This window comes from Mobula hypostoma, chromosome 2 (genome assembly GCF_963921235.1).
Source record: "Mobula hypostoma chromosome 2, sMobHyp1.1, whole genome shotgun sequence".
NCBI lineage: Eukaryota > Metazoa > Chordata > Chondrichthyes > Myliobatiformes > Myliobatidae > Mobula > Mobula hypostoma.
The window spans coordinates 157,144,759-157,161,208 of record NC_086098.1 but is presented as its reverse complement, the minus strand read 5'-3'; the positions used below and the strand labels follow the sequence as shown (position 1 = coordinate 157,161,208).

At 44.6% G+C, this 16,450-nt stretch overlaps 1 protein-coding gene across 1 annotated transcript in view; it reads left to right on the top strand.

Moving 5' to 3' along the window:
* rab35b (RAB35, member RAS oncogene family b) overlaps positions 1–16,450 on the top strand; it is a 130,432-nt gene that overhangs the window by 101,051 nt on the left and 12,931 nt on the right. The window contains exon 4 of the mRNA XM_063040919.1: positions 9,129–9,253. Within this exon, the coding sequence (XP_062896989.1) occupies positions 9,129–9,253 (125 nt within the window). The remainder of the gene's footprint in view (positions 1–9,128; positions 9,254–16,450) is intronic.

The following is a 16,450-nucleotide window of genomic DNA, read 5'->3' as shown; positions in this document are numbered from 1 at the left end:
TCAAGGCCTGGAATTTGGATCTTCATTTGTAGTCATCGGCGAGTTGTGGATTGACACTGAAGATCAAAGCCCAAAAGTCGGTTGGAAGTCGAGGCCCAATGGTCGGAGCCCTGCGTCTGTGAATCTGCTGGGGAAGCAAAGGCCTGTGAGTCTGCTGGAGGTTGAAGAAGGTGGCTTGTCCTGGGGTTGGAGAACTGTATATGTGGGTAGATGGGAGGGAGAAACGGGGCTTGTTTTACTGTTGTTGCTTTGTCATTTGGTAGGTTCTGTTTAATTGTGATCTGTTTGTTTTCTGTATTGAACTGCCGAGCATGGTGGGCATGCTATATAGCCACTGGAATGTGTGGTGACACTTGTGGACTGCCCCCAACACGTCCTTGGGGGTGTTGGTTATTACACTGTATATTTTGATGTACATGTGATGAATCTGAATCTGGAAAAAATGAGGATTCCAGCAGTTCAAGAAACATGTTGCTCTTGATGGTGGCATCCAGATCCCAAAAATAACTTTTTAAGTCTCGGGTTACTTTTTCACTTGGTGGGGTGGTTTGATTATCTCCATTCCCAGCCCCGTTTACTTTCTATTGCTTGAATGTGACTCCCATCATACTAGAAATCCCTGGAATGGGGCAAGCTAATGTGTGTGAGGAAAGGCAAGCAAATTATTAGATGCTAGTCCAGGAAGCCAGGAAGGGCGCACAACACAGATTGTAATCCTTCCAAGACATGAGCAGTTTACTTATTCATTTTTAATTCCAAAATGTTGGGAGTTATGCCACCTTAAGATTTTTTGAAACAACCCTTATTGCTGAATTTGAAATTCATACACCATTTAGCAACAATGCAGGTTCCACTCTCTGCAGATCTGTCTAAATCATCAGTGTTGGATCCTGGTGAACGCAGCAGGCCAGGCAGCATCTCTAGGAAGAGGTACAGTCTAACTCTTCCTAGAGATGCTGCCTGGCCTGCTGCGTTCACCAGCAACTTTGATGTGTGTTGTTTGAATTTCCAGCATCTGCAGAATTCCTTGTGTTAGTGTTGGATCCTGATAGTTCTGTGATCCAAAATTTCTTGGGAAATCAAGAATGAGGCAGGAAACAATTCTAAGAAATAAGGTTTATTAGCTTTATAACAGACAGTAAACAAGAAAGAGCAGCTTCTAGAAAAATACAGTGACATGCAAAAGTTTGGGCACCCCGGTCAAAATTTCTGTTACTGTGAATAGCTAAGCGAGTAAAAGATGACCTGATTTCCAGAAGGCATAAAGTTAAAGATGGCACATTCCTTTAATATTTTAAGCATGATTACTTTTTCATTTCCATCTCTTACAGTTTCAAAATAACAAAAAAAGGAAAAGGGCCCGAAGTAAAAGTTTGGGCACCCTGCGTGGTCAGTGCTTAGTAATACCCCCTTTGGCAAGTATCACAGCTTATAAACGCTTTCTGTAGCCAGCTAAGAGTCTTTCAATTCTTGTTTGGGGGATTTTCACCCATTCTTCCTTGCAAAAGGCTTCTAGTTCTGTGAGATTCTTGGGCCGATTTGTATGCACTGCTCTTTTGAGGTGTATCCACAGATTTTCGATGATTGGGGGACTGTGAGGGCCATGGCAAAACCTTCAGCTTGCACCTCTTGAGGTAGTCCATTGTGGATTTTGAGGCGTGTTTAAGATAATTGTCCTGTTGTAGAAGCCATCCTCTTTTCATCTTCAGCTTTTTTACAGACGGTGTGATGTTTGCTTCCACAATTTGCTGGTATTTAATCGAATTAATTCTTCCCTCCACCAGTGAAATGTTCTCCGTGCCACTGCCCAAAGCTGCAACAAGATCCACCCCCGTGCTTAACAGTTGGAGAGGTGTTCTTTTCATGAAATTCTGCACCCTTTTTTCTCCATTGCACATTGCTCATTGCGACCAAAAAGTCCTATTTTAACTTCATCAGTCCACATGACTTGTTTCCAAAATGCATCAGGCTTGTTTAGATGTTCCTTTGCAAACTTCTGACGCTGAATTTTGTGGTGAGGACACAGGAAAGGTTTTCTTCTGATGACTCTTCCTTGAAGGTCACATTTGTGCATGTATCGCTGCACAGTAGAACAGTGCACCACCACTCCAGAGTCTGCTAAATCTTCCTGAAGGTCTTTTGCAGTCAAATGGGGGTTTTGATTTGTCTGTCTAGCAATCTTACGAGCAGTTCTCTCGGAAAGTTTTCTTGGTCTTCCAGACCTCAACTTGACCTCCACTGTTCCTGTTAACTGCCATTTCTTAATTACATTACGAACTGAGGAAACGGCTACCTGAAAACGCTTTGCCATCTTCTTATAGCCTTCTCCTGCTTTGTGGGCATCATTTATTTTAATTTTCAGAGTGCTAGGGAGCTGCTTAGAGGAGCCCATGGCTGCTGATTGTTGGAGCAAGGTTTGAGGTGTCAGGGTATTTATAAAGCTTTGAAATTTGCATCACCTGGCCTTTCCTAATGATGACGGTAACAAGCCATACCCCTAACAAGCTAATTAAGGTCTGAAACCTTGGTAAAAGTTATCTGAGAGCTCAAATATCTTGGGGTGCCCAAACTTTTGCATGGTGCTCCTTTCCTTTTTTTTTCCACTCTAAATTGTACAAAACAAAAATAAAACACTAATCTTGCTTAAGATATTAAAAAGAATGTTTCATCTTTAACTTTATGACTTTTGGAGATCAGTTCATCTTCTACTCACTTAGCTATTCACAGTAACACAAATTTTGGCCAGGGGTGCCCAAATTTTTGCATACCACTGTATAGAAGTAACTATACTGTAATTATTGGAAAATTCACTGAACAATTACATGTAAATAGGTGATTATATTAAAAATATAAGCATGCATAGATAGGAAAATCCTATCCAATGTTGTTATTCATTTGAGGTCTTGAACAGACTTTAAATTTTATGCCAAATTGGTCCAAACTTTAGTGGCACAGGAATTCCCAGGGTAAAGCTGAACTGTTCAAAATAGCATTTGGCAGATCAGGTGCCATTTTATCTGGTGAGAGATGTCCAAAGCAAGGGACACAGTTCTGAAACTACATCTCTAGCATTCAGGGGTGAAATGGGAAAGCATTGGTATCACCCACAGGACAATGGATATTTGAAATTTGTCTCCAAAAGGCTGTGGATAGGCAGGTGTAGGGAGGAATGCTCTTGAAATTCAAGGCTTGAGAAGGAGAGTTGTAAGTTAAAGATAATGGGAAAGGATAAGTGGAGTTGATGGTGTACTAAACAAAATCTAATTGGATGATGGAACAGATTTGAGAAACTGATTGAGTTGTGCTTGCTGTATTGAGCCAAGCATGGAGAGCCTCCTTCTGCAAGCTCATTAAGGAAGTTGGACAATCCCTACCTTCAGGTGATTCATCATTTCTCAGTTAAGCCACAGCTGACAGGGTTTCCCTTCCCCAGCTTGATGCAGGTTTTGTAGCTGGGAGATCAGTGTTTCTGGGAAATCACCATGAGACATTGGAGCATATTTGTCCCATCAAGTCTGCTCTGCCATTCGATCATGGCTGAGTTATTATTCCTCTCAAACCCCATTCTCCCCGTAACCTCTTGAGTAGTTACTTGGCCAGGCTACTGTGACAGCACCTGTGAAACTCACAGCCACAAGCACACCAAGAAAACCATGGCTTGGAATTAATTCATCAGTTGATTATCTCTGCTTGTCACACTAGTTACTTTAAATGATCAGTGTATTTTTGATTTTATTTCCAGGAACTTGGGGTGTTTCAAATCCTTTTAATTAGTTAAGAACCATGGCAGTCTACTTCCCTGATCCCCAATACCATCACCAGAAAAACATAAATTAGTTTTGAGCACTGTTGCAAACTGTATATCCTCAACTCTGTTCTGTGCAGAACAGCTAACTCAGCACAGATCAGAAGTCAAATCTGACACCATCTGGTCTCAGTAAGTACCACGCCAGATGGCAAACACAACCCAAGAGCCATCTGGGATACTCCAGTTGCTAGGTTGTACAACTCTCTTGTGCATTTTGGATAACCCAAGCTCTTTACCCTCCCCACACCCCCCATTTGAAGCCCAATCTCTGCTTTGTCTCTGCCCCCACCAAACCCCATGTCAATAGAATCATAGAAAAATATTAACATGGAAAATAAGATTTTGGATTGTGGACAGTTGACAAAGGTAGCATTTGGCATATTGCCTTCAGTCAGGAAATTGATTATAGACGTTGGGATGTTGTATTGCAGTTGTACAAGATGTTGATGAGGCTGCACTTGAAATACTGTTCAGTTCTGGACACCCTGCCATAAAATTGGAAAGAGTGCAGAAATTGTTTGTAAGGATGCTGCTAGAAGTTGAGAGACTGAGTTATAGAGGGCGATTGGTCAGGCTAGGAATTTCTCAGTATAGGATACTGAGGGGTGATCTTAGAGAAGTGTATGAAAGATAGAGTGAATGTACACAGGGCTGGGGAATCAAGAACTGGAGACCATAGGATTAAGGTGAGAGGAGCCTTAGGGGCAACCTTGTCACACAGAGGGTGGTGTGTATATGGAGTCGCCAGGGGAGGCGGTAAAGGCTGGTACATCAACAATTTGTTTAAAAAATTAGGTAGATAGTTGAATAGAAAAGGTTTAGAACAGAGGTTCCCAACTTGGGGTCCACGGACCCCTCAATTAGTGGTAGAGGTCCATGGCATGAAAAAGGTTGGGAACCCCAAACAAGGGGCAAATGAGACAGGCTTACATTGGTGTCTTGGACAAGTTGAAGAGCCTATTTCCATGTAACTGTGACCCTGTGGCATTGATGGTGGTGTGTTTGTCTTTCTGCTGTGTGGGATTTTGTAGAAGATGCTGAAATGCTGTTAATCGTTGTGTTGTAATAATTGTAATAAAAAGTCTTCTGTTTACATAGTACTTTTCATAACATCAGGATGTTACCAAATGCTATGGAGCCACTTCTGAATAATATCCAAAATATAGGTTGAGGTCAATGGTCCCTCTAATTTGTTTTATGGCTATATGGACCAACCATTTCTCTGAGCAAGAAATTTTTATACGGCAGCGACAGCTTTGTGCATGGGAGCATTTCAGTTGCCGTGCAGCCATGCACCCTTGCAATTTAAGAGAACAGTGGTTGGGTAAATCCTCTGTACTGCCACCAGCAAATACAGTGCTACTCTCTGCCCAAATACGCCTCTGCAAGATCTGACTCCCATCCTGCTGGCATATGTTTTATTGAATAGTGTTCCTGTAAAAGTAACATAATTTATTTTTATAATAAATGAGTTTTAATAATACACAGCACTTTCACTTTATCTTCACAATGTCATGGCAAGTTTACTGTTCATTGGCAGGGCCTACCCATGTGGAAATGTTGGAGTTTAGAGTTCTCAGAGATATTACCCTCTACTGCAATGTTCAGAGCAAGCCAGAGATGGGCACATCCATAGTCAAGGTAGACTGGTTAATTTTTAAACAAACACTTTGGCATCTGCTCACACAAAGAAACCTGTTAAAACTTCTTGCAGCAGAACATAAAAGCAAGAAGATAATGTTGAAGCTTTATAAAACACTAGTCAGACCACACTTGGGAGTATTGTCAATAGTTTTGGGGCCCCATATCTCAGAAAGGCTGTGTTGTCATTGGAGAGAGTCCAGAGGAGGTTCATGTGGACGTGGAGGAGTGTTTGACAGACTTGGGCCTGTACTCACTGGAATTTAGAAGAATACATGGGGATCTCATTGAAACCTCCTGAATGTTGAAAGGACTAGATAAGGTAGATGCGGAGAGGATGTTTCCTATTATGGGGGTATCTAGAACTATAGGGCACAACCTCAAAATTGAGGAGCGACCCTTTAGAACAGAGGTAAGGAGGAATATTTTAGCCAAAGAGTACTGAATCTGTGGAATGCTCTGCCACAGGCTGCGGTGGACGCCAAGTCCATGGGTATATTTAAGGCGGAAGTTGATAGTTTCCTGATCGGTCAGGGCATCAAAGAATATAACAAGAAGCCAGGTGTAGGAAGTTGAGTGGGATCCAGGATCAGCCGTAATAGAATGGCAGAGCAGACTTGATGGGCTGAATGGCCGAATTCTGCTCCTACATCTCATGGTCTTATGGTCAGAAGTGGTGCAAAAGGACAAGGAAATGGAAATTGGATAAAAATACCCTTATTTTAAGGCATTCAAAATCTGAGAGAACTCAACATTTCAAAATGTCTTTTGCAACTTTGAAACCCTAAAGCATTTGACAGCCAATACATTTCTAGTGCTTCTCCTTGCAAAAAGCACAGCATTTCAATGTGCTACAAACAAGCGCTGATTAGATAATGTGTATTTGATCTTGAAAGATGTTGGCTAAGCAAATCTCTCTGCTATTCAAATTTTGCTATGGGATCTTCTCAACTGGAAAAATAACACTGTTGACACCACAGCACTCCCTCAGCGTTAGACTGAATTAACTGTTTTGAATAAATTGGGCTTTAACTCCACTGAAATCAGCCCAAGTAACTCAAATAACACACATCAAAGTTGCTGGTGAACGCAGCAGGCCAGGCAGCATCTGTAGGAAGAGGTGCAGTCGACGTTTCAGGCCGAGACCCTTCGTCAGGACTAACTGAAGGAAGAGTGAGTAAGGGATTTGAAAGTTGGAGGGGGAGATCCAAAATGATAGGAGAAGACAGGAGGGGGAGGGATAGAGCCAAGAGCTGGACAGGTGATAGGCAAAAGGGGATACGAGAGGATCATGGGACAGGAGGTCTGGGAAACGGGGGGGGGGGGACCCAGAGGATGGGCAAGAGGTATATTCAGAGGGACAGAGGGAGAAAAAGGAGAGTGAGAGAAAGAATGTGTGCATAAAAATAAGTAACAGATGGGGTACGAGGGGGAGGTGGGGCCTTAGCGGAAGTTAGAGAAGTCGATGTTCATGCCATCAGGTTGGAGGCTACCCAGATGGAATATAAGGTGTTGTTCCTCCAACCTGAGTGTGGCTTCATCTTTACAGTAGAGGAGGCCGTGGATAGACATGTCAGAATGGGAATGGGATGTGGAATTAAAATGTGTGGCCACTGGGAGATCCTGCTTTCTCTGGCGGACAGAGCGTAGATGTTCAGCAAAACGATCTCCCAGTCTGCGTCGGGTCTCGCCAATATATAAAAGGCCACATCAGGAGCAAGTGTAAGGGCATGTGTAGCACTTGCTCCGCTTACACAGATAAGTGCCAGGAGGGAGATCAGTGGGGAGGGATGGGGGGGACAAATGGACAAGGGAGTTGTCCCTGGCCCCCACCGCTTTATTTTCACCATGGATGTCCAGTCCTTGTATACTTCCATCCCCCATCAGGAAGGTCTCAAAGCTCTATGCTTCTTTTTGGATTCCAGACCTAATCAGTTCCCCTCTACCACCACTCTGCTCCGTCTAGCGGAATTAGTCCTTCCTCTTAATAATTTCTCCTTTGGCTCCTCCCACTTCCTCCAAACTAAAGGTGTAGCTATGGGCACCTGTATGGGTCCTAGCTATGCCTGCCTTTTTGTTGGGTTTGTGGAACAATCTATGTTCCGTGCCTATTCTGGTAACTGTCTCCCACTTTTCCTTCGCTACATCGACGACTGCATTGGCGCTGCTTCCTGCGCGCATGCAGAACTCGTTGACTTTATTAACTTTGCCTCCAACTTTCACCCTGCCCTCAAGTTTACCTGATCCATTTCCGACACCTCCCTCCCCTTTCTAGATCTTTCTGTCTCTGTCTCTGGAGACAGCTTATCAGACACTGATGTCTACTATAAGCCTACTGACTCTCACAGCTATCTGGACTATTCCTCTTCTCACCCTGTCTCTTGCAAAAACGCCATCCCCTTCTCGCAATTCCTCTGTCTCCGCCGCATCTGCTCTCAGGATGAGGCTTTTCATTCTAGGACGAGGGAGATGTCTTCATTTTTTAAAGAAAGGGGCTTCCCTTCCTCCACTATCAACTCTGCTCTTAAACACATCTCCCCCATTTCACGTACATCTGCTCTCACTCCATCCCCCCGCCACCCCACTAGGAATAGGGTTCCCCTGGTCCTCACCTACCACCCCACCAGCCTCCGGGTCCAACATATTATTCTCCGTAACTTCCACCACCTCCAATGGGATCCCACCACTAAGCACATCTTTCCCTCCCCACCCTCTCTCTGCATTCCGCAGGGATCGCTCCCTACGCAACTCCCTTGTCCATTCGTCCCCCCCATCCCTCCCCACTGATCTCCCTCCCGGCACTTATCCGTGTAAGCGGAACAAGTGCTACACATGCCCTTACACTTCCTCCCTTACCACCATTCAGGGCCCCAAACAGTCCTTCCAGGTGAGGCAACACTTCACCTGTGAGTCGACTGGGGTGATATACTGCGTCCGGTGCTCCCGATGTGGCCTTTTATATATTGGCGAGACCCGACACAGACTGGGAGACCGCTTTGCTGAATATCTACGCTCTGTCCGCCAGAGAAAGCAGGATCTCCCAGTGGCCACACACTTTAATTCCACATCCCATTCCCATTCTGACATGTCTATCCACGGCCTCCTCAACTGTAAAGATGAAGCCACACTCAGGTTGGAGGAACAACACCTTATATTCCATCTGGGTAGCCTCCAACCTGCTGGCATGAACATCGACTTCTCTAACTTCCGCTAAGGCCCCACCTCCCCCTCGTACCCCATCTGTTACCTATTTTTATGCACACATTCTTTCTCTCACTCTCCTTTTTCTCCCTCTGTCCCTCTGAATATACCTCTTGCCCATCCTCTGGGTCCCCCCTCCTCCGTCTTTCTTCCCAGACCTCCTGTCCCATGATCCTCTCGTATCCCCTTTTGCCTATCACCTGTCCAGCTCTTGGCTCTATCCCTCCCCCTCCTGTCTTCTCCTATCATTTTGGATCTCCCCCTCCCCCTCCAACTTTCAAATCCCTTACTCACTCTTCCTTCAGTTAGTCCTGATGAAGGGTCTCGGCCTGAAACGTCGACTGCACCTCTTCCTACAGATGCTGCCTGGCCTTCTGCGTTCACCAGCAACTTTGATGTGTGTTGCTTGAATTTCCAGCATCTGCAGAATTCCTGTTGTTTGCAAGTAACTCAAATGTTATTTCATTTTGTTTGGCAGGTATTACAGAGGCACTCACGGGGTTATAGTGGTATATGACGTCACCAGCGCCGAATCATTTGTTAACGTCAAGCGGTGGTTACATGAAATAAATCAGAATTGTGACGATGTGTGTCGGATACTGGGTATGTAAATAATGATCTTCGTTCATTGGAATAAAATCGGGAAATTATTTGAATCACTTTTCACCTGATGAGAATGCCATTGTCCACCTACGTCGCTCCATTTCCCAAGGGAAGATGCGGCATTTTTACAAACATAGAACTGCTCAGCCCTTCTCTTCCATCATTACATAAAATTGTATTTGACCTGAGTGTCACTAACTCTGTATTCCCATCTGCGCACCCTATGCTTACCAAACTTAGTCCTAAAGATATTCAGAAATTTTGGACAGCTGTTCCTCAAAGGATGATGAAAACAAAGACTTGGGACCCTCGAAGAGATTTCTCATCATCTCCATCTTAAATGGGCAACCCCTTATATTACAGCAGTAACCCCTTTTTGTAGAATCTCCCACCAAAGGAAACATCCCCACATCCACCCTGTCAAGACCCCTTGGGATGTTACTCTTCAAACATAGCATCCTACTTCCCTAAACTTCAATGATGGGAGTAGAGTATTATGGTAGAGTAGCAGGTAGCATAATGCTATTACAGCACCAGTGACCAGGGTTCAATTTTGTCACTGTCTGTAAGGAGTTGTACGTTCTCCCCATAGCCAGGTGAGTTTCCACTGGATGTATAGAACGGTCACATGGGTGTAATTGGGTGGCATAGGCTCATTGGGCCAGAAGGGCCAATTGCTGTGCTATATCTCTGAATAGAAGCCTGCCCACCCTAAGAATTGCTGTAGCAAACCTTATCTGGTATGAAAACACCTTGAACTGAAAAGCCGACAGAAAGTGGTGGATACAGCCCAGTCCCTCACAGGTAAAGCCCTCCCCATCATTGGGCACATCCACATGGAGTGCTGTCGCAGGAAAGCAGCACCCATCATCAAGGATCCTTCCCCCACCCCCCCCCCCCCACCATCCAGGACATGCTGGCTTCTCACTGCTGCTGTCAGGAAGCGGGTACAGGAGCCTCAGGACCCACACTTCCAGGATTATTACTACTTACCCATCAGTCTCTTGAACCAAAGGGGATAACTTATTCACTCACCCCATCACTGAACTGTTCCCTCAGCCTACGGACTCCCTTTCAAAGACTTTTCGTCTCATGGTCTTGATATTTATTGCTTATTTATTTGTTTTTTTGTGGTTCTTTCTCTATTTCTCTGTTGTTTGTCCGTCTTGTGTGGTCTTTCATTAATTCTGTTGTTTCTTTGTATTTACTATGAATGCCAGCAAGAAATTGAATTTCAGGGTTTTATATGGTGACATATACAATATGTATTTTGATAATAAATTTACTTTGAACTGCTTGCAAACCATTAGCATTCTAAGTGTTCCCTGTGTGGAGTTTGCATTGCCCGAGATGCTTTAGTTTTCTCTACATATCAAAGCTATGCTGATTTTGAGTTAATTACCCACTATAAATTAGGGAAATAACGGAGAATCAGAATTAATGGGGTTGCAAGGGTGGGGGAAGTGAGATTAATGTAGACAAGAGCTTAATGATCAGTGTGGATGTGGGTTAGGAGGCCCTTCTCCGAGGTCTATGACTCAATGCCTTTTATAAGACCTTGAAGGACTGAAGCTTAACCTCCCAGTTCAGTATTCAACTCTACTTGCAGTAAATAACATTTAATAATCTTTTCTAACTACTTGTTGTACCTGCCTACTATTGTTTCAGGAATCATGCACTAGGACCCCCGAATGTCTCTACACCTCAAAATTCTGCAGTCTTTTGCCATTTAGATAATGTGTTTCCTTTGTTATTTTTCCTACACTCATTAAAAACTGATGGAAGTGGCTCACATGCTGATACTTAACACACTGGTTTTTCCATACCAGGCTGTGATGCAGTCAGTCAACATATTCTCAACTACACATCTGTTGGGACTTTGTCAAAGTTTTAGATGACATGCCAAATCTTTGTAAACTTCTCAGGAAGTACAGGTGCTGCTATGCTTTCTTCGTAATGGCACTTGCGTACTAGGCCCAGGGCAGATCTTCTGGAATGATATCACCAAGAAATTAAGTTGCTGACCCTCTCTGCCTCTGATTCCCCAATGAGGACCCCCAGTTTCCTCCTCCTGAAGTCAATAATCATCTCCTTGGTCTTGTTGACATTGTGTGAGAGGTTGTTGTGGCACCACTCAGCCAGATATTCAGTCTCCCTCCTTTACGCTGATTCATCTCCATCTTTGATTCAGCCAATGACAGTGGTGTCATCAGCAAACTTAAATATGGCATTGGAGCCTCACAGTCATAAATATAAAGTGAGCAGAGCAGAGGCTGTGCACACAGCCTTGCGATACACCTGTGCTGATGGAAATTGTGGAGGAGATGTTGTCGCCAACCCAAAGTGAATGGGGTCTGCAAGTGAGGAAATCGAGGATCCACTTGCACAAGGAGGTATTGAGGCCAAGGTCTTGAAGCTTATTGATATATATGTACTTTGATAATAAATTTACTTTAAACTTTGAACTATTGCTTTATGATGACTATGTACCTTCTTATTCGGGGCCACCAATAAACTTGAAATCTCAGCTTTTATTAATTTTCATATATCGCAGTCTGCACATCTTGACAGGGGTGTTGGTTATCTGATTTTTGGAATCGTACACCAATAAGACAAAGATGCCTTCAGCCCATTCAATCCTAACAACATGAACAACTGAACATGTGGATCAAAGGGATTTAATCTTCAAAGGGTTGATCAGCAGGGCCTCTGAGTCAATGTTGTAAAGTTATGGGTTAAATGTAAAAAGTCTTCTCTATTTTGTTACAATTGTAATCTAGGAACCATTTATCTCTACCTTTACGGTTTTATTGTATTATCATGGTTAGCAGAGTGAATTGGCTTTGTGATCCATGCATCAATGCAAACTCTTCAAGCATTCCCCTTCCCACTACCAAGTTATTATGCAGTGACACCACATTGTGTGCAGTCTCAAAGTGTGCTCACCCTGGCACTTGTCTCACTTGTGTACTCGGAGTACTTTTGGCTTTAGATAAAATTGCCATCGGCACTCACTTGTTGGCATTTGTGGCTTTTGCTGGAATTTAGAAGAATAAGAGGGACCTCATTGAAACCTATCAAATATTGAAAGGCCTAGATAGAGTGGATATAGAGAGATGTCCCTTAAGGACAGAGATGAGGAGGGTTTCCTTTAACCAGAGGTAGCGAATCTGTGGGATTCATTGCTACAGACAATTATGGAGGCCAAGTCACTGGGTGTATTTAAAGCAAACGTTGATAGGTTTTTGATAAGTAAGAACATCAAAGGTTATGGGGAGAAGGCAAGAGAGTGGGATTTAATAGAAAAATAAATCATGCATGATGGAATGGTGAAGCACACTCAATAGGCCAAATGGCCTCCTTGTGGTCTTTCGCTGTATTGAGAGTGTTTGTAATCAACATGGGCTGACACTGAACAGAATGTCTTTGTTTCATCTGCACTGGACTCAAACCTTGGTTGAAGGGTCAGTGTGTTAAATCGCTTACCAGCTGATTTTTTTAGTGATAGCATTCTCAGCCTTTCACTTAATTTTGTGAACAACTGGAGCTTCGAATTTCCCTAATTCTTGCTATCTTAAAAATGTTACATCATTAGAAAACTTTCCCAGGTTATTGCTCTATTGCTCCTTAACCTGTTCTTTAACACAGTGGTCCCCAACCACCGGGCCGCGGACTGGTACCGGGCCACAAAGCATGCACTACCGGGCCACGAGGAAACGATATGATTTGGCGATAGGAGTCAGCTGCACCTTTCCTCATTGCTTGTCATGCCCACTGTTGAGCCATTACGCATGCGAGGTCATTACCCGCGCGTCATCCGTGTCAGCACGGGAAGAAGATCAACTCCTCGAGCTTGCAAATGACGGTGGGCTGAAAAGTATGTTTGACATAAGATCTCTGCCGCCATTCTGGATCAAAGTCAAGGCTGAGATAGCCACGAAAGCACTGAAAACGTTGCTTCCATTTCCAACATATCTCTGCAATGAATGGAACGAAAACCAAATTGCGTAATAGACTGGACATAAGGAACCCCGTTCGAGTATCACTGTCTCCCATCACCCCTCGATGGGACCATCTTGTTGCAGGAAAACAAGTATTCAGTCCAGGGCTCCCACTGATTCAGCGATATTGGTGCGTTGCAATGATTTTATATGTTCATACGGAGAAAATATGTGCTGTGTGTTTAATATCCAAACGTTACTTAAAATGTTATGATGCTATTGACTTGCTTATATAACCATATAACAATTACAACACGGAAACAGGTGATCTCGGCTCTTCTAGTCCATGCTGAACGCTACTCTCACCTAGTCCAACCGACCTACACTCAGCCCATAACCCTCCATTCCTTTCTTGTCCATATACCTATCCAATTTTTCTTTAAATAATATCAAACCTGCCTCTACCACTTCTACTGGAAGTTCGTTCAACACTTACTTCAAGTTCCCCTGTCCTTCCCTGATAATTGACATTGCTATATTCATGCGAGGAAAATATGCGCTGTGTGTTTAATATTAAATTCGTTAGATAAACCCTTTTAGGAACGAAATTGAGTGTATTAGCCACTTATCACCTATATTCTGGACGTGATTAACATCCCACCCCCCCCCAAACAGAATCGCCAAAAACGATTTGTAGAAAACATCGGCACGTACACGCATACGCACAGCACGCATGTGCACTGGTGCCCGCGCAAGGCTTCATGGTCATTGTAGTCTCTCTGTGTAAACAATGTATTTGGCTCTACTCTTGTCCGTTGGCAACCCTACCCGCACCCCCCTCCCCAATTGGCCGGTTCGCAATGCAAAAATGGTTGGGGACCCCTGCTTTAACAGATTTGACATTGTGGCCCCTGCCCATCCCTGCCCCTGCACATGAGCTATCTGTTGTTGCCCCCTCCCCCAACCAACACATATTCCACTCGCCCCTCCTACCCTCCTCACAGTCCCCCACCCTGCTTTCATGACTATACCCCTTCCCCACATGAAACCGCCCCGGTGGGCTTCACAGCTGAACAGGTGAGAAGACAGCTGAAACGTCTCAACCCAAGCAAGGCTGCAGGACCGGATGGTGTCAGTACCAGGGTGCTCAAAGCCTGTGCCCCTCAGCTATGTGGAGTACTTCACCATGTATTCAACCTGAGCCTGAGGCTCTGGAGGGTTCCTGTACTGTGGAAGACGTCCTGCCTCGTCCCTGTGCCGAAGATGCCGTGCCCCAGCGGCCTCAATGACTACAGACCAGTGGCATTGACCTCCCACATCATGAAGACCCTGGAGAGACTTGTTCTGGAGCTGCTCCGGCCTATGGTCAGGCCACACTTAGATCCCCTCCAGTTCGCCTACCAGCCCCGACTAGGAGTTGAGGATGCCATGGTCTACCTGCTGAACCGGGTCTAGCCCACCTGGACAAGCCAGCGAGTACTGTGAGGGTCATGTTTTTTGACTTCTCCAGTGCGTTCAACACCATCCGCCCTGCTGTGCTGGGGGAGAAGCTGACAGCGATGCTGGTGGATGCTTTCCTGCTGTCATGGATTATTGACTACCTGACTGGCAGACCACAGTACGTGTGCTTGCCACACTGTGTGTCCGACAGAGTGTTCAGCAGCACTGGGGCTCCACAGGGGACTGTCTTGTCTCCCTTTCTCTTCACCATTTACACCTCGAACTTCAACTACTGCACAGAGTCTTGTCATCTTCAGAAGTTTTCGGATGACTCTACCATAGTTGGATGTATCAGCAAGGGAGATGAGGCTGAGTACAGGGCTACGGTAGGAAACTTTGTCACATGGTGTGAGCAGAATTTTCTGCAGCTTAATGTGAAAAAGACTAAGGAGCTGGTGGTAGACCTGAGGAGAGCTAAGGTACCGGTGACCCCTGTTTCCATCCAGGGGGTCAGTGTGGACATGGTGGAGGATTACAAATACCTGGGGATACGAGTTGACAATAAACTGGACTGGTCAAAGAACACTGAGGCTGCCTACAAGAAGGGTCAGAGCCGTCTCTATTTCCTAAGGAGACTGAGGTCCTTTAACATCTGGACAAGCCGGCTAAACCAGGTGAGGGTAGCCGATGGGTCTCAAACCCTCGGTGAGATAGGGAGTTGTCTATCCCAGCATGTGAAGACAGACTCCAGCGGATTGAGCAGATGAGACCAGCGGAAGGTCCAACGGTCAAGAAGGCGGTCTCTGCAAGCGTCGTGGAACGTGTAGAGCAGGACAAGACACAGAAGACGTCCTGGTCATCCACTGCGCCTAGTCCCCATCTCCAGCCGTCTAGACTCTGTCTTGCCACTGGATCCAGATGGGAATTGGGAAGAGAGAGTGAGGCTGACACTGCGCAACTCTCCCTCACTTAAATCCAAATCATGCGCTAGTCCGACACCATCATTATGGTGTCGAGGTCCCCTTCGACGTCTACGATGGACGAACAACAACAACAACATGTTGTGGGGATGGAACTGGACTCTCTGACGGTGGTGTCTGAAAAGAGGATGCTGTCTAAGTTGCATTCCATCTTGGTCAATGTCTCCCATCCACTACATAATGTACTGGTTGGGCACAGGAGTACATTCAGCCAGAGACTCATTCCACCGAGATGCAACACAGAGCGTCATAGGAAGTCATTCCTGCCTGTGGCCATCAAACTTTACAACTCCTCCCTTGGAGGTTCAGACACCCTGAGCCAGTAGGCTGGTCCTGGACTTTTACTGGCATAATTTACATATTACTATTTAACTATTTATGTTTTTATTACTATTTATTATTTATGGTGCAACTGTAACCAAAACCAATTACCCCCAGGATCAATAAAATATGACTATGACTATGAAGGAAGTTTGGTAAATTGTAGAATAGAAACAAACTAGTTATCTCAGAAGGTGGCCGTTTTGTTCACCAGACTTGCTGCTTTTCCTCATCAGTCTAGAAATATTTTCATCTGTGTTTATCCAATTCTCTTTGGGGAACTATTGTGAATCTGTTTGTTCAATACCCCATGTATTTCAGAGCAGCTTTCTCTCACCTTGCCTCTGGCTTGGCTGATATTTCCTAAAACCAGTGATCAAAGTAGGAAATGGTAGAAATGCTAATTGTTAAGAAACATATGTGAAAGGAAAAACAGATATAATATTCCAATTGGTGACTTTTTAATTGGGAGGGGAAAAAATTACATTATAAGAAGTTTTGAGTTGCACAGAAAA